Raw genomic sequence first — 25,284 nt, 5'->3', positions numbered from 1 at the left:
TTTCTTCAGTTACGTATATACCTTAACAGACTGTTATACATAGAATACATTTTTTTTTCTACTATATTTGGATTGTTTCTCATTGAAGAGGGATCAGTGTCGCTGATTTGAATCCCGTTTTGGTTGTTTGGTGGATGTAATATCCACGCGGTGGGAATTTCGGTTGGTATACCTCTTTCCACCAATTTCAATGATTCCACAGGTTCTACGGCGAGTAGGGTTGGGAGGTCTTCTGGTCATTCTGGTGGCACCAAATTGGCCCAGGCGGATTTGGTTCGCCAACATCTTGTTCATTGTCCGAAGGACCGGGTTGGGCTCTTCCGCTCAGACCCGATCATCCATTACACGAACTTGCCTCAGTTAGCTTTTAATGGCGTGGCTGTTGAAGCCAGCCTCTGGAGATCTAGCGGTTTCTCTTCTAGGGTAATGGTAGACACAGGCTACTGAGTCTTCATGAGCGTTTCCAAGATCTATCACTAGGTGTGAAAGGTTTATGTACAATGGTGCGAGAGAAGGATTTATAACCCTGCATCTAATCTAGCCCGTGTTCCGGCTCTTCCTCAGGATGGGTCAGAGATGGGTCTTAAGCACTGACATTAAGTTTTAGAGAACTCAGTCTTTTTTTTGGTGCCGATTGACTTGCCCTACCAATGTTTGTACCTTTCCTCAGGGAGTACTGCATTTTCAGCCTCCTCACATTCCTTCTCTGGCTCCGTGGGAGTTAAACTTGGTCCTTGATGTTGTCCAGCGACCTCCATTCGAACCACTGGAGTCTGTTGATCTTCTTTCTCTAGGTGGAAGGTGGTGTTTTTGTAGCCCATTGCTTCTGCTTGACAAGTGTCTGAACTAGGGGCCTTGTCCTGTAGGTTTCCATATCTGGTGTTCCACGAAGATAGGGCGATTCTCAGAACCGTGCCTATCCTTTTGCAGAAGGTGGTTTCAAGTTTTCATATAAACCAGGAGATAGTGTGTTTCCGGCTTTTCAGGAAGGAATTTTTCCCTCTGAGCCTCCTTCTATCTGCCTGGACGTTGTCCGTGCCTTGAAGGTTTATGTGGATAGGACTTCTGCTTGTCAGAGGACCCACTCTCATTTTGTATTTTATGATTCTCATGAGAGGTTGGCCAGCTACCAAGCAAACCATAATTTCAATGCTGATTTTTGCACGCAGCAAAAATCCATGTTGAAATTACCATAGCAACAGTAATGGTGTGCGGCCAGCTTTGTTCTTTAGAACAACGTGCAGTATTGAATCTACTCATAAATATCCAGCAACAGATTGGACTTTTTTGGAGAGACAAACAGATGAGGAAGAAGTAAGAGTGTTCGTTAATGAATGCCACTATCTGAAAAGCCGCATTCAATCCCAAGGTCCCATCATTGTTTATCTGACTTGGTGGATTTCAGATAAACGTGTACAGGCAATTGCTTGTTTATATTATTTTTTGGCGATTTAAATAGTATATTTTTATTTTTTTTAACTAGCAGCTTGAGTATTGTGAGATTTTGGTGCTTGTTAAACCTTTTTGGAGCATACTACAACATATTTGCTTCTACTTTCAAGTTACAGCTCTTTCTGGATTCTTCTTTGCAATTGAGAGCTGGTCAACTTGCTGAGGAAGGCCATATCCATATAACATGCAATATATCAGATAAGCCTACTTTTACTTACATTGTGGTACACATTCACTTGGTATTACTGTGTACTACACCGCTTATGATTTGCACTGTGTGTGGTACTTTGTTCTCTTTATTTTGAATCCCAGATGTGACACTTGCAAACAAGTGTTAAGAGAAGAAGCTGCCTACTATGTTTATTAAAACTAAGTATAGTTTCGATTTATTTATCACAATTTAACTGAATTGTCACTTACCGCTTAAATTTAATTGATATATATTATAAATACACAAGTTAACCCGTGCATGATACTCATGCATTCTAGTCAAATCAAGCTACTTAAGGTGTTAAAAAGGTTCTTGTCCTCTTCATTACCACACACACACACCGCTAGGCTTTCATATATTAGGTAATGCTAAGAATTTAGTAGGTCAGTGTAGTATATAACTCCGCCCAGCAGCTCTGTCACCCGGTAGTTTTTTCCACACACACACACTAACACACGCCGCTAGGCTTTTATATATTTTATATATATATATATATAGATTTATATAAATTTCCCACACACTTATTTTTCTCTTCTTTCTTTCAGTGGTGTTCTTATTTTGTCATAGTATGTTTTACCAGTGCACAGCTTATTGTAGATATTTCATTAAACAGTTACTTTTACTATTATTAAGCACTAATAGTAACACATACAGACTACTTGGATAAGTGCAGGATTGCAGAAATGCATTTAGGGTGCTAAGGTGTTAATTTTATAAATCTATAAACATGCAAATGTTAGCAGTAAAATATTTTGACACCGTGTACAAAGCAGTTTACATTTTAATATGAATATAAAAACATTAAACAAGTCTAAATAACGGACTAAAAATTCAGGAAAAATAATCCAGTTTTAAAGGTTACACATTTTGGACACAGAATGAAATCGGCAAAGCAATCAATATTATTATGTTCTTAAAAAAAGATTAAAAATAAATAAAACTTGTTGGTGTGGTTTTCGATATATAGATGCTGTGTTTGATGATCAGAATTGTGAATTGTATCCAGAGGTATAGACGCCACTTTCATGGGTCTCGGGTGACATTATAGATATGAGGATCTTTATTTATTTGCTATGAAATTGTATTGATCTTTCTCCAACAAACCAGGGAAAGTACATGGTTTTATTCAAGATCAACAAGAAAAACAGAACTCAACCCAATATTAAGCAATTTCTTTTGTTTGTTTCTTTTCTGTAAATCTCTGATCCTTTTCCTTTGGCCATAGGCGAGAGAACAACACTTCAGCCATGTAAAAGGAAAGACAGCTGCTTTTGAGGAAAGGGTAATAAACATAATTACATCAATTTCTGTAAATATATATCACAGATATACATACACACATACATTTTGTAATGTAAAAGAGCAATAGCACAACAAGTTGTGGTTTAATGGTGGATTTGGAGAATGCAGCTCCTTGTCCTACAATATTTTTGACACATCCAAAATGTCGGTCTGTGTGAACTACATGTGCTAATGAAATATCAAGTGGTCAAGGCAACACAAACACTTTGCGGTATGTATGTATCTTGGCTGTGAAGAAAAAGTTGAATATTATGAATACACAATGAGGGAAATGTATACTACGCAACCTATACACTTCTTAACAAACCTCAGAAAAAATAGGCCAAAATCATATCAAACTTTGTAGATAGGATTTAGAGCAAGTGATCTAGATGCTGGCTTAATTCTTATTATATTGGTACAGAACACATTCTAGCCAGCATTGTGCATACAAGCAGTTCTCAATTGGGTATGAAGATACTAGAGACAAATGCTGATAGTCTTCACAAATAGAAAGCACATGTACAATGCAATCCTTCTACCATCAGTAAACTGCACACATATGTGTCTGCTATCTCACTATAATTTTTCTTGGTGTTCTTTGAAGAAAAGTTCTCTCATCAGGCATCCTGTCGGCTATCATATCTGCACTTCTGTCTGCCTGCAGCGTGATGCCTGGGCACCCTTGCTGCACCTGGAATAACCCGTTCTGTGTTATATTTCGGCAGAAGTTTACATGGAGAGTGTGGAGTCTTTTAGAAAGGAGAGGAACTGTTGCCAATGTTCTGTCTGTCACTCCAGAGCAGTTCTCTAGTTTTAGACTTTGAAGGTGGGGACAATGTTTTAGGATCTGGATCACATTCTCATCAGTGACATGGGCGCAGCCAGATAGTGTCAATGTCCGCAGGTTTGGGCACCTAGGGTAAAGAATGTTGAAAAAGTTAGTGGTGTTTGACAAACATTTACAATTGAGCAAGGGCAGACAATTCGTGTTTGCTTCATGAGTACCAAGAAGAACTTTATTTAATCACTATTTCTAACAATAATTTAATGGTATTAAAAATTAAACTTTACAAGAATGTAAAAACATATCAAGCATTTGTGGCACATAAGTCCCTTTGGGTAGGTAATTGACTCACATTTAGCTGTGATAAATATGCACGTGAAACGTGTAGACTAAAAGCTGAAGGAACCCCGCTAAGGAGCAGCCAGTTTCAATGTGAACCTAAGCTGCTTCCAATGAGGTCATAAAAGAAATAGAGATGTTTTTGGTAGTAGTCTGGGGCCTTGATTAAACTAATTACTGTAAGAATGACCATGACAATACATAAAGATTTTTGTACTTGCTGTAAAATTAATTTCTATGAATCCATTTGGGAATACTGCATAACCATGGTATAGAGAGTGTTGGAGCAGGTGCTAAATTTTGTTTGACCTTTAGCGCCTTCCTCTCTATACTCCAATAGCTTTCCTTTCAATTTTTGCTATCAAAGCCCATAAGATAAGACTGAAAGAACCAGTCAAATCTCATACTGTTAGACCACAGGAATGTTCCAAAGCTGCTGCTGCTGGAAGAGGGCTAAGCGCATCCACTGTGTCAAGCTTTTTGGCCAAAGCTGGTGTCTTTGGAAACAGACATTGAACTTGTAGAATTTGGTAAAGGGGTGGATGTTGGTGCCTGACACAACTGATCAACTGAGTCAATTTCTTCTGATATATAAGCCTGATGGATTGTAGCTTTGATTCATTTTGCAACTATGTGTTGTTGCTGGTCATCCTCTCTTGTGCCCATCATAAAGAACAAGGAGGGTATCTGTTCTATGCAATCTGTCTACATCAATCCTCAAGGCTCTGGTCTAGAACAGAGATAATATCCTGCTTTAGATGAAATTTAGACATTACTTTCACCTATAAAGGACAACATAAGGCAGTTGGATGTGAAGAAAAGTCTGGATAGTGACCAGTTTTTCCATGGAACAAGACATATTGGGTAGACACTTTGAGAGAGAATAATTTGAAACCCCCTGTCTGGGCCATTTTGTGAAAAGGACAAGAGCCATGCCAATTTAAAATAAATTATCTCCCTTTCTCTCACACCAGCATATGTAGATTTTTCTACACACTCGTAATTTTTAGAGAAGGTCAGTTTCCGTGGCTTTGATCATGGGCTGAATGACTTGACATAGCCCCTTGGCTTGAAGAATCAGGACTGAAACAGCCATGCCATTAAAACTAGCAGTTTGGTGGTAAAATAGGTCCTGGCATATAAGATCTTCTCTGAGAGGCAGCCTCCATGGTGGTTCTGCTGAAATGCTTACAATATCTGCATACCATAACCTTGGCCATTCTGGTGCTACAAGATTTACTAGCATACATTCTCTCTTGGCAATGTTGAGTACCCCAAGAAGCATGGTAATGATCCGGAAACGTTACAGTAGTCTGTACTTCCATGGGACCATCATGGCATCTACTAGGAATGCTTTCAAATCCCTGGTCCTTGTACAGTGCCAAGCACCACTGTGTTTGGTTCAAGATATCCTATCAATCTCCAGTTGACCCCACCTCTCTACGATCTGGTTGAAGACCTTGGATGGACTGTCCAGTCACTGACATGAATGACATGCCTGCTCAAGAATTCTGCCTCCCAATTATCCACCCGAGATAAATATTGCCGCAATCACTGGATCATAACATTTCACCTAGCATTAGTCTTGCTTTCTCCATCATAAAGGGTTACTGCTCTCTAACAACTGATGTCAAAGAGAAGATCCAGAATAATTATGCACTGGATTAAGACTGGACTTTTGATAGGTTATCTCACAGCTGTTCTTTTGTGAAGAGGGCCAGAGCTCACCTTTCTGTCCAGGTACGATACAGACATCACCCATTTTGACCTTAAGAGAGCTGCCTTGACTTTTGTGAATAACCTTGGAACTGTGGCCAGATTATCTGAACTCTTAAAAGGTTTTCTCAACCACAAACCTGAGAAGGCTGTGATCTCCCTCCTGGAATGGGATATGGCGATATGCATCTTTTATGTCCATGAAAGTAAGAAATTTGTTTCACTCCATGGCATTGATGACCAATCAAACAGATTCCATTTTTTATTTGTTCATCCGCATGTGCAAGTTTAAGTATTTCAGGTTCAAGATGAGCCTGGAAAGTCAATTCCAGTTTCTGTACTAGGACTAGGTTTGAGTAATAACCCAAACTCTCCTACTCTATTGGTACTTGGACAATCCCTCTCAACAATAGAGATGGGATTGTCGTCTAAAAGGCCAGTATCCCAGCTTTATCTCTTGGAAGGGGAGAAGAAAAACTTATATGTATAAGGAAAAGATATATCTTCTTCTGGCGCTTAATATGGCTGGTGGTCCTGACCTGGGGTTGTGGGATTCTGGTGGAGAATTCACAATCTAATCTATAGAGTCACCTCAATACAACTTCCCCCTGCCCCTCCTACTCATTACTACACAGACCCATTCCAGATACTGATAAACCTACAATGGCGCTTGTGGGCCATATACTCACAACGCTGCCAAATGCGCAGTAGGGGCAAGCTGAAAAAAACAACAACCCCCCACGCTGCCTGAAGTGATTAATAGGGTATGGCAGACCTACCATTGTGAACACATTATAAGCATTATCAATGACCGCCCCAATAAATTTCAGGCAATCTGTAACCCATGGCTCACCTTCTATGGCACAGAACAGCCAAGACCTGATTAATGTTGAAACTGTTTTTAGTATCATTTATGCACCATAAGTGGAGTATCTATTGTACACCTAGATGCCAGGCCAGACATTTCCTTCTCCTCTACGGCCAAGCTTCTGGGGAGACATAGAGAGACATCAAGGAGAGCATATTCCAAATACTCTGATGCTCATTACATGGTTTACAAAGGGCAGCAGCTCTGATCTTGGCATCCATGAGTGTATACCCTCCCTGATCTGCTCAGCCCATTTTTCTACTGCCTTGATTACCCAAGATCCTGCAAGAATGTATATGAGTGATGTACATGCTGCACTAAAGATGAATTTCAAAATTCCCTCACATTTTACTATCAGTGCTGTTTCTCTAAAGAAGCAGTGTTCAAAATGGGAATAGTACAGGATTTTGCAATCTCACATTTTTTTGTTTCTGCTTATGAGTGGAAGTAATTGAACCGAAAACCTCCTATCTGTTTTCTACAAAGTCTCAAGCAAGAGTTCGGTCAGTTGTAGTGAAGAAGGAAAAGAAACAGCTTTTTTTTTTTTTTTAAATACGAAAATATCTGGAATGTCGGGTTCCTTCTGAATATTGAGGGTTTATTTGACCACAAACACCAGTTCCTGAACTTCTTGGCCTACTGGATGAATCGTCCTGCTAGGACCTCATAATCGGTGTCTTCCTCAGGAGAGTTTCTGATGCATAGGTTCCTAGGAAATGATTCTAGGAGATTCTGAATCAGAACAAGGCTTGCTGGCTGACCAGCAAGGCCCACAGTGTTTATAGCACAGGGTCCCCATTTGCAAAGGCAGACCCTGTTTAACCAAATCCAATGTCGCACTGTATATTCTCAGACCAGTCTTTGTTCTCAACTATTAAACAAGTATGGTCACTGAGGGACATTTACCAAGGATGTCACAGTTTAAAGGGGGGGGGGGGGGTTAATTTAATCTTTTAAACTGGCATAAATGATGTGCAGCATATTTATTAGTTGCTCACTTACTACTTCCACTGCAACTGATTCATGATTATATTTTTCACCCACACCAACTATTACAAAAAAAATGGAAACCTTAAGTCATAAAAAGTTGTGGGGGGGGGCTGGTTCAGCACAAAGTGTTGAACATTAATCATGGAGTTATGCACTAAGTTCTTTTTACAGGGCAGAGTGGTCCATATACTTTTCCAGGACCAAGCATTTATGTAATGTTTCACATTGTATACAGGATTTTTACAGTATGCCAACACATACAATATGAGGTCAATTGTGTGAAAACACTGTGCTGTCCTCTGCTTATACCTTAAGGAAGGACTAATCCAAACCCCATCATAATGACAGTTTATCGGTCATTTCCTCCTACGAAAGGTGGAGACTTAACTTTGTTTCATGTTGCTTAAGCCAAAATGTTCAATGTATATAGTATAATTGATTCACCGTAATGGATACTGGGGTTTTGTTTTGTTTTTTAACCTCCTTACTGTATTTAGTATACCTATTTGTTTTAATAGAGAAACAATTTCTGTTATAGCTTATGACAAGATGTCTATTATATAGAGTTTTAATATGACTTTTTTTCTACAATATTTATATTTTATTTAGTAGAAAGCTAAATCCGCAAAATAATTAAGACTCCATGACCCACATGCCTCATACTAACAAATCAAAGAAACATTTGAATCAAATAAAAAACAATGAATAAAACCAATATTTAAACAAATAAAAAATAAAACCCAGAACAGGTTGGCAACAAGAAAAGAAACGTGTATGTGTTCCAGCTGCACAGTGTTGAAATCTACATTACCTTTCACACACGTGCTGAAGAAAGTCACTGATTGTATTCAGGTGGGGGCTGCACATAGATTTTTGGAGGGCAGTTTTCACCCAATCCTCAATGTTGCAGATTTTTACCCTACTGGAATACCAGCAAATCGACAGAGATTTCAAAGCTGGTCCCAAAATGTAATTCTTTTTTGTGAGCTCCGATAGGGAGTAAAAATTCAACATGGGCCACAGCGAAGGTTCCTGGAAAACTTCCATGAACTTGTGACAGGTTTGTGACAGACATTTCCTACTGTCTTTATCTAGGAAGGAAAACAAATGCAGAATGCACTCGCGATTTAAATCCGTAACATTCATAGTGAGAACTCCGGGCATCATAAGAGTGGATTGAGAACCTGGTGAAGGCAAAAATCTCTTTGCTTCTCTATATCCAGATCCTGGATGCTAGGAAACGGACATAGTAGAAAGGTTAGATTTTCAGATAGGTGTAGGTCCTTACATAGATCAGTATTGCCAATTTAACAATAAAATATTATATAAAATAAGGGGCACTGTACAAACTTTATCTTGTAGTGATTGCAAAATGAGAGCAGTGACTGTTCTGAATCCTGATTTCTCTGTGATTTTATATGTGCAGGAAAGAAAATTATCAATTGCAGAAGTGGTCGTGAAATTTGACATTTTATCATTTAGGCCCATATACTTTGATGAACCTGGTCACGTATAGGCCAATCCTACTGCTCGATGCCTGCGACACACATAGGTTGGAAAACTGAAGTAGATCTGCACATCAAAATCCAGTCATGCCAAAGTGATCCAGCCCGAAGCCAGTTAACATACAGGCGGCTAGTCATCTGTGACCACATTTCACATGCTCAATAATAATTCAATCAATTTTCATCATATTATTATTAATCAGGTAAATTTGAAGGGACACACATCAACTTGATATTGACAGCAATGTCACAGTGTATGGCTAGCATTATAGGTTCGGTATTTGACAAAATCCTAAAATAAAGATTCAGAGTCTGCCAATTTTAGTGTGTGTACACTAATCGGATTATCTTGTGAACATATGCTAAAATTTGTACCACTTTATAAAGCAAAAACATTAAAAAACAATTCCCTTATACAAAGTACACAGATACTCACAGCAATGTCTCCATATACTTCTGGTCATAATCAAATGTATCTGATCAGACCAAAACTAGTCCCAGTGTGTCCAAAGGCTCATTTAGTGCAAGAAATGAAGCATTCCACCCAAAACTTGCACAAATATTTTCATAGAGATATATTATGTTCAGACTTACCAATTTCAAGGAATAGCAGAACTGCACTGTATGAGCTGCTGTGGAGTCAGAGCTCCAGAGTTTAAGGCCCAGGACATATATGGCAGGGAGCTAGGACCCCAGAGCAGCTGTGAACTGGTTATTTATAGACACAGATAGCAGCCCTTTCACAACCAGTGTGATAAATGACAGGATTGCTGTCTTAGTGTGTGTTTATTCATACTGTTAAACTGACAACTTCTAAACAATCAATGTATATACAGAAAGCCTATACAAGCTACAATGCATTCTGGAGGTAAATACTTGGCTTTCGTTAGTCTTCAGAAGAAACTACATTTACCCAGTGTCGAATCTAAATCAGATTGTTCACCTGTAAGTGTCAGTCTATCAGTTATGAGCTCATCAGCTGGAGAGAATTAAATACACTGCATGGTTTGAGTGTACAATAAACTCTGCTTTATTAGTTACAAGGCCCTATCTATATAGCAAAAATAACGTATTACAGAAAACTACGCCCCAAAAGGTTTTAACCACTCATGTTACCTTCACACAGATGTTAATACAGTCTCTCATTATCAACAGGAGAACTCCACAGGGAGGGGGGGGGGGGGGGGGGGGGCGGGACTGGCTTATCTCCTGTCTGGTATGTCCAAGGTTATAAGCATAGCCTTGCAAATAATGAATTACTCCTACAAAACAGGTGCATCTAATTGTATTTAAGCTATAACAGAACAAAATGGCTATAAGGCAACAAGATGGCGTCAGCTTAGCAAAATCACATTTCTCACCAGCCTAACGGAGCAATTATATTCAAGAATCCATTTGGGCAGCACGGTGGCTCAGTGGTTAGCACTTCTGCCTCACAGCACTGGGGTCATGAGTTCAATTCCCGACCATGCCCTTATCTGTGTGAAGTTTGTATGTTCTCACCGTGTTTGCGTGGGTTTCCTCCGGGTGCTTTGGTTTCCTCCCACACTACAAAAAGTTACGTATTTACGTGTGTACGTGTGTGTGTGTTTAGACTGTAAGCTCCAATGGGGCAGGGACTGATGTGAATGAGTTCTCTGTACAGCGCTGCGGAATCAGTGGCGCTATATAAATAAATGGTGATGATGATGATTTATATAAAAACATTGTGTGTAAAGTTTAAGCCATCCTATCTCCTACAAACTATATGCTGTAGCCAGCATTTTTGTGGGAAGACTGCTAAAGATTTAAAAGTAAAACCTTTTATGATCTCAAAACAAATTGAACAAACCTAATTGCTGTAGCTTCTCTTTGTACCAGGGCCGGACTGGGACTAAAAATCAGCCCTGGCATTTAAAGCACACAGGCCCACCGGTTGTGGGCTCTATGCACTATATTGGTGCACACTGATGCTGGCGCAATATGCGTTGCTGGTGTAGTGTGTGTGTGTGTGTGTGTGGTATTTATTTCTAATGACCCTAAAACATTACATTGTGAGCACCCCGATTACATCAATAAATACCATAGCAATACATTATTAGTACCCAAATTACAGCAATAAATAACCTCCCACACACACTCATACTACATCAATACCCACCCACATTACAGCAACCAGCATCACCCCCCACATTACAGCAACCAGCATCACCCCCCACATTACAGCAATACCCTCTCCTGCTTAGTAGCAATACTAAGCCCCAAACACACTACAACAATGCCACCACCACGCCACCCCATACTACAGCAATACCACCAATTATACAGGCACCACTGTAGGAAACCAATGTTTTGCTTTTTTCAAATCTCCCACAAAATAGCAACAACAGAGTACTTACACACATATAGGTAACAGGTACCCTTTTCCCTCAAATAAATAGTAATGGCAGAATTTTCATGAATGATCATTTGAACCCACGCGGCCGCATTAAAAGTATTTCCAACTACAGCAAAATGTCAGAGAAAATATTTTTTTTTATTACCACAGTAATTGGGTATGTGTCTTTTCTATTCGTTTTGAATAACACAGTATATAAATTAAGGGGGACAGAGGAGTTGGGTGAGAGATAATTGGATGTGATCCATCAGTTTGATTAGATAGGGAAAATTTAGATTATTTACCTGGAGACGTCTACCCCCTTGACTAACAGGCAGGGTCGACGAGGAATTTTGGGCCCCGGTACAGTAACTTATTTGGGTCCCCATCATATTTAACAATGATAGACTTGACTTTGGCAGAAGTTCATATTATGCCACACCTTAGTGCTCCCAGTTCATATTATGCCACGTCGTAGTGCCCCCAGGTCATATTATGCCACATAGTATTACCCTCAATTCATATTTGGTCATTCAGTAGTGCCCACAAATCATATTATGCCACAACAGTGCCTCCAAATCATATTATGCCACAATAGTGTCCCCAAATAACATTATGCCATACAGTAGTGCCCCCAAATAACATTAGTGCCCAGACAAAAACCCATTCAAATAAAAATTGGTACAGCATATCAGATACTGAGAGTGTGAGTCCCAGGAGCAACTTAATACACCATTTACAATGCAAACAAAAATAGATATATTGACACAATCACAGATAAAATTTATGACAAGCAGTGTTTTTTCCTCTTAATTAAAAATCTCTGTACAGATAAATATGCAAGAAACATTACAGCGCAATAATGAGCAATACATAGTGTTTTAAACGTCATTGGATACACAGTAGTGCCCCCAGTTCAACAAAGGATGGTTAAAAACACATTGCGCACGAGAAAATATATGAACTTACCTAATTATGGCATTCTGTGTTCTGTTCTCCTACTGGGCACGCTGGGCAAGGAGTGATCAGCAGCTGTCAGCTTCAACAGCAAGTCGGGAGCAGGGACAGAGGGCAGTGGTCGAAGTGGAAATATAGAAGTGGGGGTAGAGAAAATATAAGTGAATGGAGTATGAAGGCTTGATTTTTTTTTATTTTTTTTTTTTAACTCTTGTCCCCTCTGTGCATTCCCATTCTTCATTACTACTTGTGTTTTATGATGGCTGCATCCCTGACATTCCCATTCTTAAGATGTCTCTCCCTTTACACTTTCTTTTACCTATGCCCCTGCACCATCTTCTCCTTTGTCCCTCTCACCCCTCTTCCTGCACCCCCTACCCCCCTGGCTCTCTCACCCCTCTTCCTGCACCCCCTTCCCCACTGGCTCTCACCCCTCTTCCTGCACCCCCTTTTTCCCTGGCTCTCACCCCTCTTCCTGCACCTTCTTTTTCCCTGGCTCTCATCCCTCTATCTGCACCTCCTTTGTCCCTGGCTCTCACCCCTCTATCTGCACCTCCTTTTTCCCTGGCCCTCATCCCTCTATCTGCACCTCCTTTTTCCCTGGCTCTCACCCCTCTATCTGCACCTCCTTTTTCCCTGGCTCTCACCCCTCTATCTGCACCTCCTTTTTCCCTGGCTCTCACCCCTCTTCCTGCACCCCCTTCCCCCCTGGCTCTCACCCCTCACACCCAATCTACACCCCTTTACACTCCTTTATCCATGGCTCTCAGCCTTCTATCTACACCCCTTTTTCCCTGGCTCTCAGCCCTCTATCTGCACCTCCTTTTGCCATGGCTCTCTCAGTCCTCTCCCTGCACCTCTTCCCCCCTGGTTCTCTCAATCCTCTCCCTGCACCTCTTCCCCCCTGGCTCTCACCCCTCGATCTACAACCCTTTATCCATGGCTCTCACCCCTCGATCTACAACCCTTTATCCATGGCTCCCACCCCTCTATCTACACCCCTTTATCCTTGGCTCTCACCCCTCTATCTACACCCCTTTATCCATGGCTTTCACCCCTCGATCTACAACCCTTTATCCATGGCTTTCACCCCTCGATCTACAACCCTTTATCCATGGCTCCCACCCCTCCATCTACACCCCTTTATCCTTGGCTCTCACCCCTCTATCTACACCCCTTTATCCATGGCTCTCACCCCTCTATCTGCACCCCCTTTTTCCCTGGCTCTCACCCCTCTATCTGCACCCACTTTTTCCATGGCTCTCTCAGTCCTCTCCCTGCACCTCTTCCTTCCTGGCTCTCTCAACTCGCAGCACCACCCTCCCGCAAACATCTGGCAATTTTGTCCAGATTGCAGGGCACAATGCAGATGAGGAAGGGAGCAGAGAAGTCCTCATCCGGCGCGTAACAGAGGTGGCTGGTTCCTGGAGAGGAGCCAGCCACCAGGAAGTGTCGGACTGGCCCATCTAGCCATCGGCCCTTCTGGCATTTGCCAGAAGTGCCAGGTGGCCAGTCCGGCCCTGCTTTGTGCCATAATAATCCAGTGTCCATAATAAGGATGTTCAAGAGAAATATATGCTGCGAGAAGATTTCTGTCAGACTGCTGTAATATTTCTGATGTTCAGATCATTGCACTACAATTATGGTATCATATATATGAATTATACAGTCAAAGGAAATGGTTCTAGATACACATTTAGCCATTAGGGGTAAGTGAAAAGCAAGTTACATTTCTCTATCCAGTTTCAAGGATGAGGTTTAATCCATCCATTGCTGGTTCTAACAGGTGTTGTTATAAACTAGCTATGAGTTCATACCTTTTCTTATATAAAGGTTCTTAATGTATTATGTAGAAAAAACAAACTACTCCGCACAGAGTATTAACCCCTCTAAGTAAATACAGATGTATTTGCTAATACTATACAAGGGGAGGTGCATCCACACATACTCAATTACATTAGAAACAAAGGGGAAAGAGAAGAAAATGTGTTGTAAGGGCGCTCTTAATTTCACTTGAAACTTGATAATCCAATTATAAAAAATAACTTATTGATTAACTTAAAACAAAATATAGCAAGATATTAAAAAAGGAAATAGTGATTGGTAATCACACTGGAAGTATAATATTATTATTATTCATCATCATTTATTTATTATTATCGTTGTTTATTTATAAGGCGCCACAAGGTTTCCGCAGCGCCGTACACAGTACAAACAATGGACAGTACAGGGAATAACAGTACAAAACAATAAACGAGTAGCACCAAGACTTCAGAGGCTCTAGGCAAGGCAAATATATTGAAGTCGGAGCAGAAGAGAAGGTAGAGAGACAAGAGGACCCGGCTTCATACGAGCAAACATCCTATAGGGAGGGTGGACAGATCGGGGGGGATGATCCGGACATGGAAACAGAGAAAGAGCGGTTGGCGAAGTAAGAGGTGAACCAAGTGAGGACAGAGCCAGAGAGACCGAGAGACTAAAGGGTCTGCAAGAGGAGGGGGTGGTCTACGGTGTCAAAGGCTGCGGATAGGTCCAGGAGGGAGAAGTGACCCCTGGATTTAGCAGAAAGGAGATCATTAGTTACGTTGGTGAGAGCGGTTTCAGTGGAGTGGAGGGGGCGGAAGCCAGATTGGAGAGGGTCAAAGAGGGAATTATCTGAGAGGTGAAAGGTGAGGCGGTTGCAGACAATTCGCTCGAGAAGTTTAGAGGCATAGGGGAGAAGTGAAATGGGGTGGTAGTTGGCGAGTGAGGTGGGATCAATATTGTTTTTTTTTTTTAGAATAGGCGTGATAAGGGCATGTTTGAAGGAGGAGGAGACAGTGCCAGAGGAGAGTCAGGTTGAAGAGGTGAGCTAAATAAGCACAGACAGTGGGGGAGAGGGAGCGGAGAAGGTGAAAGGGGATGGGATCCAGGTGGCAGGTGGACAGGGGAGAGAAAAGAATGAGGGAGTTGACTTCATCGCCCGTATTAGGGCGGAAGGAGCACCAGGGTGGGATGCAGGAAGAGGGAGGAGCGAAGAGAGAAGCAGGAGAGGGAAGGGAGGAGATATCAAGTCTGATGGCCTAAATTTTGGCGGAGAAAAAGTCAAAATCAGTTACAGAGAGGGAGAGCGGGATAGGAGGATGATATAACTGTTAAGGTATAAAAAGAACTACCCTGCTGTCCCACTGCAGTAGATATCCTTATGTTCAGTAATAAACCACTAGTCATTCAAGAGAAATTACTAGTCTTAAATTGGATCAACAATATATTCTATGAAGCTAATACTCCATTAATGTGATCCAAGTAAGATCTCATCTATTTTGAAGTTGTTTAAAATGTCAACTTCATGTTTATATTGTAATGCTAATCCTCTGTATTCTTAATGATCTTCCTACGATCTTACTGTAATAGCAGCTTTCTTTGATAAACTGTTACAATTGTTTGCAACCTTTTATACATTCGATCACAAGGGCAGATAATCAAACTCCTCTATAAAGTGGTACGTAGGATCACTATATAGATTCTTAATTAGCGACCACGTATGTAGACCAATCTAGCGTCCCTCCTGACCTCCCAGAGGTTAGCAATCAGAGTCATTCATACGCTTCACAATCAGTCTTCAGTCTGACTTAGGGATTTTAATAGAGACAGTATTAAGGAAACCGCTATCAGGTCTCCACTTGATAACCAGACCCTATGATTTCAATAATCAGATTAGATCATTAAATTACTCGGACATATGCAGCAAGCCCAGCAAACGCCAACGCACATTTCACTATAGGCTTTTACAAGGCAAAGGTTTGCCTCTTCTCTTTCCCCATTGTTTCCAATGTATTATTATGTATTGTGATAGATACTTTCTAAGCCACCTCCCTAGAAATGTTTAGATCTAAAGCACAAAGACATCCAGTGATTCCCCTTATAATATTTTATATGGGTTTTTAGGAAATTGTGAAACACTGGTCATTTTAACTTATATAAAAGGTTTTACCTTCAAATCACCCCTCAAAAAATTAGATTTTTAGCAGTGCATGTGCAAGGTGGTGTGGGACTACAGGGCTATTTTGTCATGATGACCTTATCATGACCACCAGACCTGGCTGAGCCAAATGGAGCAGAGAACGGCCCCAAAAATCCTCATGTGGTTCTTATGAATAATGAGCCGTGCGTCCAGCTGTCTTGACACCAGCTTCATTGCAGACTGCAAACGTTAAAGAAAGAACACTAGAAAGTTAATATTGTTAGCTTTCATGTTAAATGTATAATTTTGTGTATGTACCCAGTATTTCCACTCCAAATTTTGATCTGGGATTTTAGAGTTTGAAACCAGGAAATCTAAAATTTTAAAGTGAAACACCACTGATTAAATTCATGACGAAGAACTCCCAGGGAAGAAGGCAGTTCAAAGAGGAATCAAATAAGTGAGTAAATGGCATGAGCTGGGAATGGGGGATATTGATAAAGACCATATGTAACTTTTTTTCACTACATTATGTCCATTTTTCGCACCTGCTCAGTCAGAGCAGCTTTGCTGTGCTGCCTCCCCACCTAGCAGTGTTTTGCATAACTTTCCTTAGTGCCTGATGCCAGCCAGAGAACAAGCAATAGAGCTGCTAATACTAAACACGAAAGAGGCATCTGAATACCTTGTCATTACCCAAAAACTGTGCATTCCCAACATTTTTAAATTATTTTTTTTTTCGTCAACGTTTTAAATACAAACAACTATTTTGAAAGGCCCATTATAACCAATATGAAAGTTGTTTAATAGAAGGTTGGATACATACTACAGAAAATTTCTCCCAATACGATATCAATGTTTTTACCAACTACTGAAAGCCCGGTCAACATGTTAATGCATGAGTACACACTATACACGTTTTACAAGACTTACCTTCAGATTTTTCTTCATCTGTCATAACCATTTGCTGAAAAGATTGTGACTCTGTAAACTCTATGGAGATCTGCTTACACTGCTGGTCGCGAGTGCCTACACACTGCATAATTTGCAGTCTTTTTATAAAATCAATACTATGTGCTTTGGAATGGTGACCGTGAGTGTACACACTAATGCCATATCAGGCTGAACGGTCATTTATGCTTCGATTGGCCCAATAATCGGGTGAAAAAAACTGTAGTGTATCCAGCCTTAGTGTGTGAGCATTCAGAAATATTTATGGGGGAGGTTATTAGACCTGAGGGTATTCTTATTTTTGTTATTATTTTGCAGACAATAAAAAGCCATTACAGCCAGGACATCTGAAACAATTGCCAGCAAGAACGTAAGGGAGACAGATTACATATATCTCATGCAGGGCTGCATTATCATTGGGTCCTAGAGCTGCAGCTCCAAAAGCCCCTCTCAGAAATAGTGTATTAGCATTTTAAAAATGTATTGTATTTTTATATTTGGGTCAACTTCAGAGAATCCATGATGCTGCATGTGGTGTGGGAGTGAGACAGCAGTTGCGGGACCACCGGTGGTCTCACCATCTACTTTACTCATTGGTAAGCAAGGGAAAAAAAAATAGCATGGACATGGCCTTATTATTAAAATTACGCTACAGCCATCTCCTCTTCTGCACCAACAGAAATAACTGATATCAGCTGTGTCCCCTCAGCCCTAAAATCTGCTTCACACGTGTGTATGTCTGTCTATTGGAAGCACCTTCCAAGTAGACAAGCTCCCCCGAAGCACGTGGTGCAGAGCTTTGTGATAACTTAATGGAGAACCACAGCACCAGTACAGAGAGCGCTTGTCTACGTGCAAGGGTTTTATTTCCCTTTTCCTCTAAGCATTGTCACACCTATGGGGAGCAATCCATCTCTTTCACCGGTACCACAACAAAGGCAGAAAGTGATGGTAAAGGCTGTTTAAGAAGGATAGGCTTGGAGAGTGGGGAAAAATCTGGCACGCATTTTGGACAGTACACACACATCAAAGGTACATATAATATTGATAATTAATTTGAAATACAAGGGAAGCATTATTACTATTAATAACATCTAAAATCAAACACCCTATCTCAGCCATGCTGTGTGGCAATAAGCCTCACATAGGAAAGATGACAACAGTTGAAATGCAACCAATACCCAGATCCAAAAATATTTTCCATGGAAACTGATGATAATTGTTAAAAAAAAACAAAGTCTACTATAATACACGAGCCACGTGGATCCAACTAAACACCTGACTATATTCAACTTTTTTTTCTACGGTCACTACGATAGGATTAGAAACTATATATCATCACTGGTTGAGATAAAATGTATAAACTATAGACTATCATCGCTGGTTTAGATGAGTGTATAAACTTTGTATTACACTGGTTTATAATACTATGTACTTTCATTACTTGTTGCTTTGATAAGATAATAGTGTATGCATTATTACCGACAGGTTATTAATAAAAAATGAAAAAATAGTATATGGCTGGTGGTGATCTGATTACAATATGGGAAAGATGATATATGGGGAAAGATTAAATATTTTAGGAGGCAGGTGGAAAGACAAGGGGACCATGAAATAATATAGAGGGGGAGATGGAAAAGTATGGCGATATAAATCTAGAGGGAATGACAAGCAATGGAAGCAAATGGAACAAAATAATATTGAAAATTAAATTATATAGAAAGAAGGTGGAATGTATGGAAAGGAACTATGGGGAAGAAGGGTTGGGGTTGACATAAAATCAAAGTGTATGATATAGGAAGGAGATTCATTTATATGGATTAGATGAAATAATGTGATCATAAGGTGGAGGGAGTACAGATAGGAGTAGGAGGGAAAAAAAAGATGTGATTGGAGTAAGATTGTGAAGTGCGGTCTGGCTGCAGGTATATAGGTTTAAAATGCAGAACTTAGTTAACTTGCAAACCAATATTTGTGTTTTATATGCAGAACATTGGGTCTTATCTTCTGCATTAAAGGCTGCTAAGATTTTGAGAACTGCATCATTAAGCTCTACCCATGTCACCCAGGAAGTGGGCAGGAGGCGTCAGTTTACACTGCTCTCCGGAAACACTTGTAGAAATGTGGCTGTTTAATATGTTAAAGTGTGTGCAGTGAAGGTGGCTACTTTGTGGCTTAATAAACCCTTCCCCTTAAAAAAACAGAAAAAAAAAAAAAACACACCTATCAACAAACACAATTAAAAACAAACTAAAATGTTAACTTACAAATAAACAAACAGTTACTGAACTCAAAAGATTACATCTCAACAATACTATAGAATCTTGAAAACTAGATCTGTTCATTAGCTGGCAGTTTCAGATTTAAGATGCTCATGTAGTGTCACAGTCCAGAGACTCTGCAAGGCAGTCTATTAGGAAAATTTTAAAGGAAAATAAATGTATCTAGTTATACTTGGAGCTTTTAGAGCCTTAGTATTTGTTTATCGTTCTGTACTGTTTTACCCTGTATGGTCTACGGTTTGTATTATGTACTGCGCTGCGGAAATCTTGTGGCACCCCATAAATAAAGAATAATTTACATACATTCCCATTGAAGAATTCCATTTTAATGGTCATCATTATGCAGTTTGTTTGTCACAAAATGCAGTATCTCATGCCATCAATTTCTATCAGATGTTTATAGTAAGGGTTATGTCAGTCTGTATGAAATGGCTTAAGTTTACAGCAATGATAATTAGAACAACCCCCACCCCAATGATATATTTCAGAAAAATATCCTGAGAAAATATCGGCAGACCGCTATTTGATGCACAGAATTCATTTTAATTACATTTGTTTCCCTACAAACTATACAAATATCACAGAACAGCAGAAAAAAAGCCCAGTCTCATTGTGTTACAAAGATGGATAATGATCAAGAAAAACACTGTGGGGATGGGCTTGGTGCTTGGGTTAGGCAGCTATGTCTTCTATGTTGTAATCCAAATATAAAACTATATTCAAACATCCAGTGGATCTACAAAATGATATAGAAAATAGTAATAGGAGAGGTATTCCTATAAATCCACACATATTCAGACATGTGTTCTTTAGTATAAATACCCAGCGATATGTGTACACACGCCACAACCTGCCTTCCATCCATGTGTGCATTTGTGTTTGTAGATTTGTTTATTAAATGACAACTTTATACTTAACATTTTGTAGGGTCCATAAGAGTCCCTCATTCATAAAAGGGCATATCGAAAAAACACATGCGCTGTAACCCATAGCAACAATTCAGTTATTAGAGTCCATAAATTGGACTGTTTGCTATGGACAACATATTAATAAATATAGTGAAAAGGGTCTCAAAGATGGAACCAATTTTGTGCATGAGAACATTTTGAATGGTGAGAAACAATGTTTAAAATAAATTGAAGCACCAGGACAGCAAAACTTATAAGGAAGCAAAGTGGACAAGACTTGTAGCACATACAGATGGGAATGACGATATAGTACAAATAAAATATTGACATATAAAAAATGTAAGCAAAATCACCACATTCAATTGGTGTTGAGGTCATTCCGGCATGACTAAAGAGATTCAAGTCCATTCATGAAAGTTCATCTCAGGCATAAAGAGAAAAACAAAATGACTGATTTTCGTTTGACACTTATTACAACAAGACCTAACCAAATAACAATGCACTTATGCTTTGTTTGTGAAAAGAGTTTCTACACCTGAAACACACTTTATGTATTGCTTATGGGCTGTAGTCTATTAATGCCCTAGCAAGTCCTTCAATACAGTGCACACTACATGCTTCCAGCAGCTCTCACAATGTAACGGCTGTGGTTGCAATGTGGAGGACAGCATTGCAATCTGGAGTTTGAACTTGCATTTGATGCAACACCCCTTCCTAATGGGCGGTTTATAATACCTAAGCCATAATTAGAGAGGAGATGACATCAAATGCAAGATCACACTTGAAGTTTGTATGGGTCCCACATGAAGTCCACAAAGCAGTGACTTATGTAAGTTTATGTAAGTGCCAACAGGGGGATGGAAAACAACATTCAATCCGTTAGCCATAAACACTTGAATGTTTTTTTCCATCCTCCTGTTGGCAAAAACAATGCTTTCATGAACGGATTAATCATCTTGGAAGTAATCAGAGTAACATCAGGGATTTTCTGGGTTAGGAGTTCGATAGATAGATAGATAGATAGATAGATAGATAGATAGATAGATAGATAGATAGGAATGTAATGGACATTTTACCAGAGTATAATGATTCCCATGGGTGTGTATAATGACATCTACAGGGCCAGACAGCTCTGGCATTCAGGTCAGAGATCAGGCACCTATAGACAAGGCACCTATGGAGTTATTAATCAAGCCCCTGCATAAGCAGATATTTCAATTTACAGGACAGGTTGGTAAACAGGACCAGCAACAAAATGGATAGATCTGTCATCTCACTTCACAGTGTTCTATGCAAACACCTATGCAATTCAATGTATATCCAGGTCTAAAAGGCATGTATAGAAACAGCCGTATTCACTCTGCTGAAATTACAGGGTGTAATTTTTTGACTATATACAATTATCCCAAAGGGGTGGTGCAAACAAATTTTCAGAATGCATGCTCTCCATTGTTCCATTACAGATTTATCATCAGATTATTTTCCATCTGTTCCAGTTATTTAAGGTGCTGCATCAGTGTCCCCAAAACATAAGGGAACATCCTAGGGCTGGATCCTCACTGAAACCCAGCAAGGAGTGTGGCCAAGATTTAGACCTTTACCACTAAAACATTTGCAAATTTTTTATAATTAAAAATTGGATGCTTGGCATTGTTCTTTTAATTTTTTCACCTGATCGATATATTGGTATATTTAGGGATTTACAGCATCTTTAATATTTTCTTTGGAGGAGATCTACACATTGTCTTGAAATATCTGCAGACCTCTTTGGCGGCATAGGGGGCAAACAAGTTCTGTCAATACAGCTTATTGTATCACTGACAGCCACACAAAGCTGTGAAAGTGCATGAAAAAAACAAAACATTCTTTTCCAATCAAGTATTAGTGGAGGTGTGGGCTTGTGTGAAGTTCTTGGGAATGAAGAGGTATTCATAGTTTTTCTGGGCTGCCAGGGATTGGACGCTCCACATAGAACAAAATATATGCTTTTGCTTTCACCACAGTCTCCTCTTCTGTTAGGGTTACTGTACTGTCATTGAAGTGGAACCAGCGTCCTTCATGGGTGGCATAAGCTGTGTAGTGACCAGAACCAACACTATCCGATATAAAGAAGAAATGTAGAAAAAAAGTGTTGAGAGATCATACATACATATATATTATACACATAAACATATATATTATATGCATACACCCACATATATATTATACAAACACACCCACATATGTATATTGCACATATTTAGCTTTGTCTTCCACCAACTTGTTTTTTTTTTTTTTTTTTTACTTGGCAAAAATTTTATTTTTGTACTTATGTTAAATCCTTTTCCTATCACTCCATGCGGGACATGTGAGACCTTGCGTATAGAGTGCGGTGATATGGAACTTGTGCGCTCCAAATTTAATGGCAAGAAGGTAAAGCTTTTGCCTCTTTATACCCCAATTGACTGCACAAGACTTCAGTTATTTTACTAAAAAAGCCCCAAAGGACTATAGAAGGAGGAGAGAAGCAGAAAACCCTTGTTTTCAAGCTAGATAAAATGATAACAAAAGCATAAAAGGAGGGCTTAAAATGTCCCTCTTTTCCTATGGATTCAGAGGAAAGGATTTAACTTAAGTACAAAAATCCCTATGGGGACCATAGAGAAATCCCAAAGCTATCCCTAAGGGAGGGTATGCTCAGATGCAGTGCGCAGCACCTTACGTTCAAAGATAGCATCTCCAGATGCAAAAGTGCTAAACCTAGAATCGTGTGAATCTATAAAAAAAAAAAACAAACAAAAAAAAACAAACCAAACAAATAAAATAAATGTAAGTCCAACTGCAACAGCTTTCTTAAGGGTACTGCTATACCTATAAATACCAATATTATCAAATTAAACTTTATAGGGTAGAGCATGGGAATAACTAACCAAGGTCAAGGCTGTAATCTGTCAGGGATGAAATAATTCAGATCTACTGTTGATCTCAGCTGCAGTTTAATGTTGAACAGTTTCATCGCTGAACTCCAAGCAGTAGAATCTTAAAACAGGAGAACCCAAAGATAAACAAGCAGTTGTTCTGTACTCACCCTGAACCATGATGAACAACAACAGCTGCTAGATCATAAAGGCAGCTATCTGGGCCCATATTTTCTGGCTGTCTCACAATGAGAGAGAGAGAAAGGAAATGTATTTCATGTTATGAAGAAATTACACAAATCAGCAATTCAGGAGAAGGTTGCAGTAAATGTTATAATGGTACCATCCATTGGTGTCTATAAGACCCCTCACCCCCTGGTGTTCAGATACAAGCAGTTACCAACTTCTTTTTTTGAATGCTAGTAAAAATATGTACTTGGCACTGTTCTTTGATGCTGCCTGCTCCATTTATTTACTTTCCCTGTAATCTTTTCACTAGGATAATTGTGGCATTCTCCACTGACCCGTACCTGTCTGCAAGGGCTCATTACCAACATGTCAAATGTTATCACATTTCACTTGCCAGTGGGTTTACAGGATTACTTTTTTCTTTTCTATTTAAACTCTTTACTTGAAGAGGAAACAGCATGAAAAATACAAACAGCATAATAAACAAGAAAATATACAAGAGGTTTCCTCTTATTTTTATGTTTTAGAAAAGGGGAAGGGAACAGGGAAGGGAAGAGGGGAGGGAGGGTTATTACTTTTTAAGGCATCCCTAAAAATAGTACGAACATGATAATAATAATTACCTCCAACAAGAAACACTTCATGTCCAGTCCCCGCAGTGGACAGTCTACATATGTGTCGACCTTGTTCCTAAGGTAAGCTGTCCAATGAAATCTTTTCAAGTGTAAGCAAAGAACCTGTAGAAACAGAAGCAAACATTGCCTGTTAAAGCAGAACAGCAGCAATCTTTTTTAAAAAAAAAAAAAAAAAAAAAAAAAGCTGTTCATTATCTAGATAATGTGTTACATAATATTATATAACCTAGTTTTTGGCTTTATTATCCCCTGACACACATACCAGTTGTTGTGCTGAATGATCAGCTGTCTGCTCTAGAAGCAGCTGAAGGAGGGAGGAGGAACACACTGTACATGACCGACAAAGAAGAAACTTAGTTCTCAATCTACTCCTGTATAACCTGCCACATTCAATAAACACATGTACAGTATTGAGAATGACACAAGTATTGGTTTTCAGTTTTCATAAGTTTGCTGCTTCAGTGTTTTTAGACCTTTCTGTCAGATGTTGCTATGGTATACTGAAGCAAAATTACAAGCATTTCATAAGTGTCGAAGGCTTTTATTGACAAATACATTGTTTATGCACAGAGTCAATATTTGCAGTGTTGACCCTTCTTTTTGAAGACCTCTGCAATTCACCCCGACTTCTACAAACTGAGGGAAGTATAATGTATAAATAGAGTTTAGGGCTACGACAATTGGCTTATATTGAATGGGTTACGCTGCTTTAACTTATCAGGATTACACGAACATGAGGCAGGGACAAAGACAAGAATCTTCATAAGTATGAGTGGGATTTTTGCTGCCCTTAGCCCTGAGTGGTGGTACCTTTGGAAGTTTCTGGATCCAAAATTTTTTTGTGGATTTCTGTTTCTTTTTGCATTTCAGGCACATGTAGAGCTCTGTCTCATCCAACTCCTCCAGGTCTGTGAAGCTGCGAAGACAGTCTTAAAAGTAAAGATAAGAGGTGGTTATAATAGCTGCAAGCCAGAGATCTGACCAAAAGCTAAGCAGGATCTGACACCTACATAAGAC

General features: G+C 39.6%; 2 protein-coding genes across 3 annotated transcripts in view; both read right to left on the bottom strand.

Moving 5' to 3' along the window:
* Nucleotides 1-2,487: 2,487 nt before the first annotated feature.
* Nucleotides 2,488-9,835, bottom strand: FBXL22 (F-box and leucine rich repeat protein 22). The gene is made up of 3 exons (XM_075205243.1): nt 9,744-9,835; nt 8,456-8,877; nt 2,488-3,861 (listed from the first exon to the last, which is right to left on the bottom strand). The coding sequence occupies exons 2-3, from the start codon at nt 8,809-8,811 to the stop codon at nt 3,516-3,518; spliced, it is 702 nt and encodes a 233-aa protein (XP_075061344.1). The 5' UTR covers nt 8,812-8,877; nt 9,744-9,835; the 3' UTR covers nt 2,488-3,515.
* A 12,158-nt stretch (nt 9,836-21,993) lies between these two features.
* Nucleotides 21,994-25,284, bottom strand: part of USP3 (ubiquitin specific peptidase 3) — a 36,295-nt gene continuing 33,004 nt past the window's right edge. For both annotated transcript variants that reach the window (XM_075208379.1, XM_075208380.1), the window contains exons 12-15: nt 25,078-25,196; nt 24,256-24,369; nt 23,614-23,681; nt 21,994-22,641 (exon numbers count right to left, since the gene is read on the bottom strand). In XM_075208379.1, the coding sequence (XP_075064480.1) occupies nt 22,476-22,641; nt 23,614-23,681; nt 24,256-24,369; nt 25,078-25,196 (467 nt within the window). In that variant the 3' untranslated portion in view covers nt 21,994-22,475. The remainder of the gene's footprint in view (nt 22,642-23,613; nt 23,682-24,255; nt 24,370-25,077; nt 25,197-25,284) is intronic.

The sequence above is a fragment of the Mixophyes fleayi genome, chromosome 4 (genome assembly GCF_038048845.1).
Source record: "Mixophyes fleayi isolate aMixFle1 chromosome 4, aMixFle1.hap1, whole genome shotgun sequence".
Classification (NCBI taxonomy): Eukaryota; Metazoa; Chordata; class Amphibia; order Anura; family Limnodynastidae; genus Mixophyes; species Mixophyes fleayi.
This window is presented reverse-complemented; position numbering and strand designations above follow the sequence as displayed.

Coding starts and splice junctions, on each gene's coding strand:
- FBXL22 (XM_075205243.1), bottom strand. CDS start 8,811: ATGATGCCCGGAGTTCTCACTATGAATGTTACGGATTTAAATCGCGAG. Junction 3,862..8,455: donor CTTCAGCACGTGTGTGAAAG/GTAATGTAGATT, acceptor TCTTTACCCTAG/GTGCCCAAACCTGCGGACAT.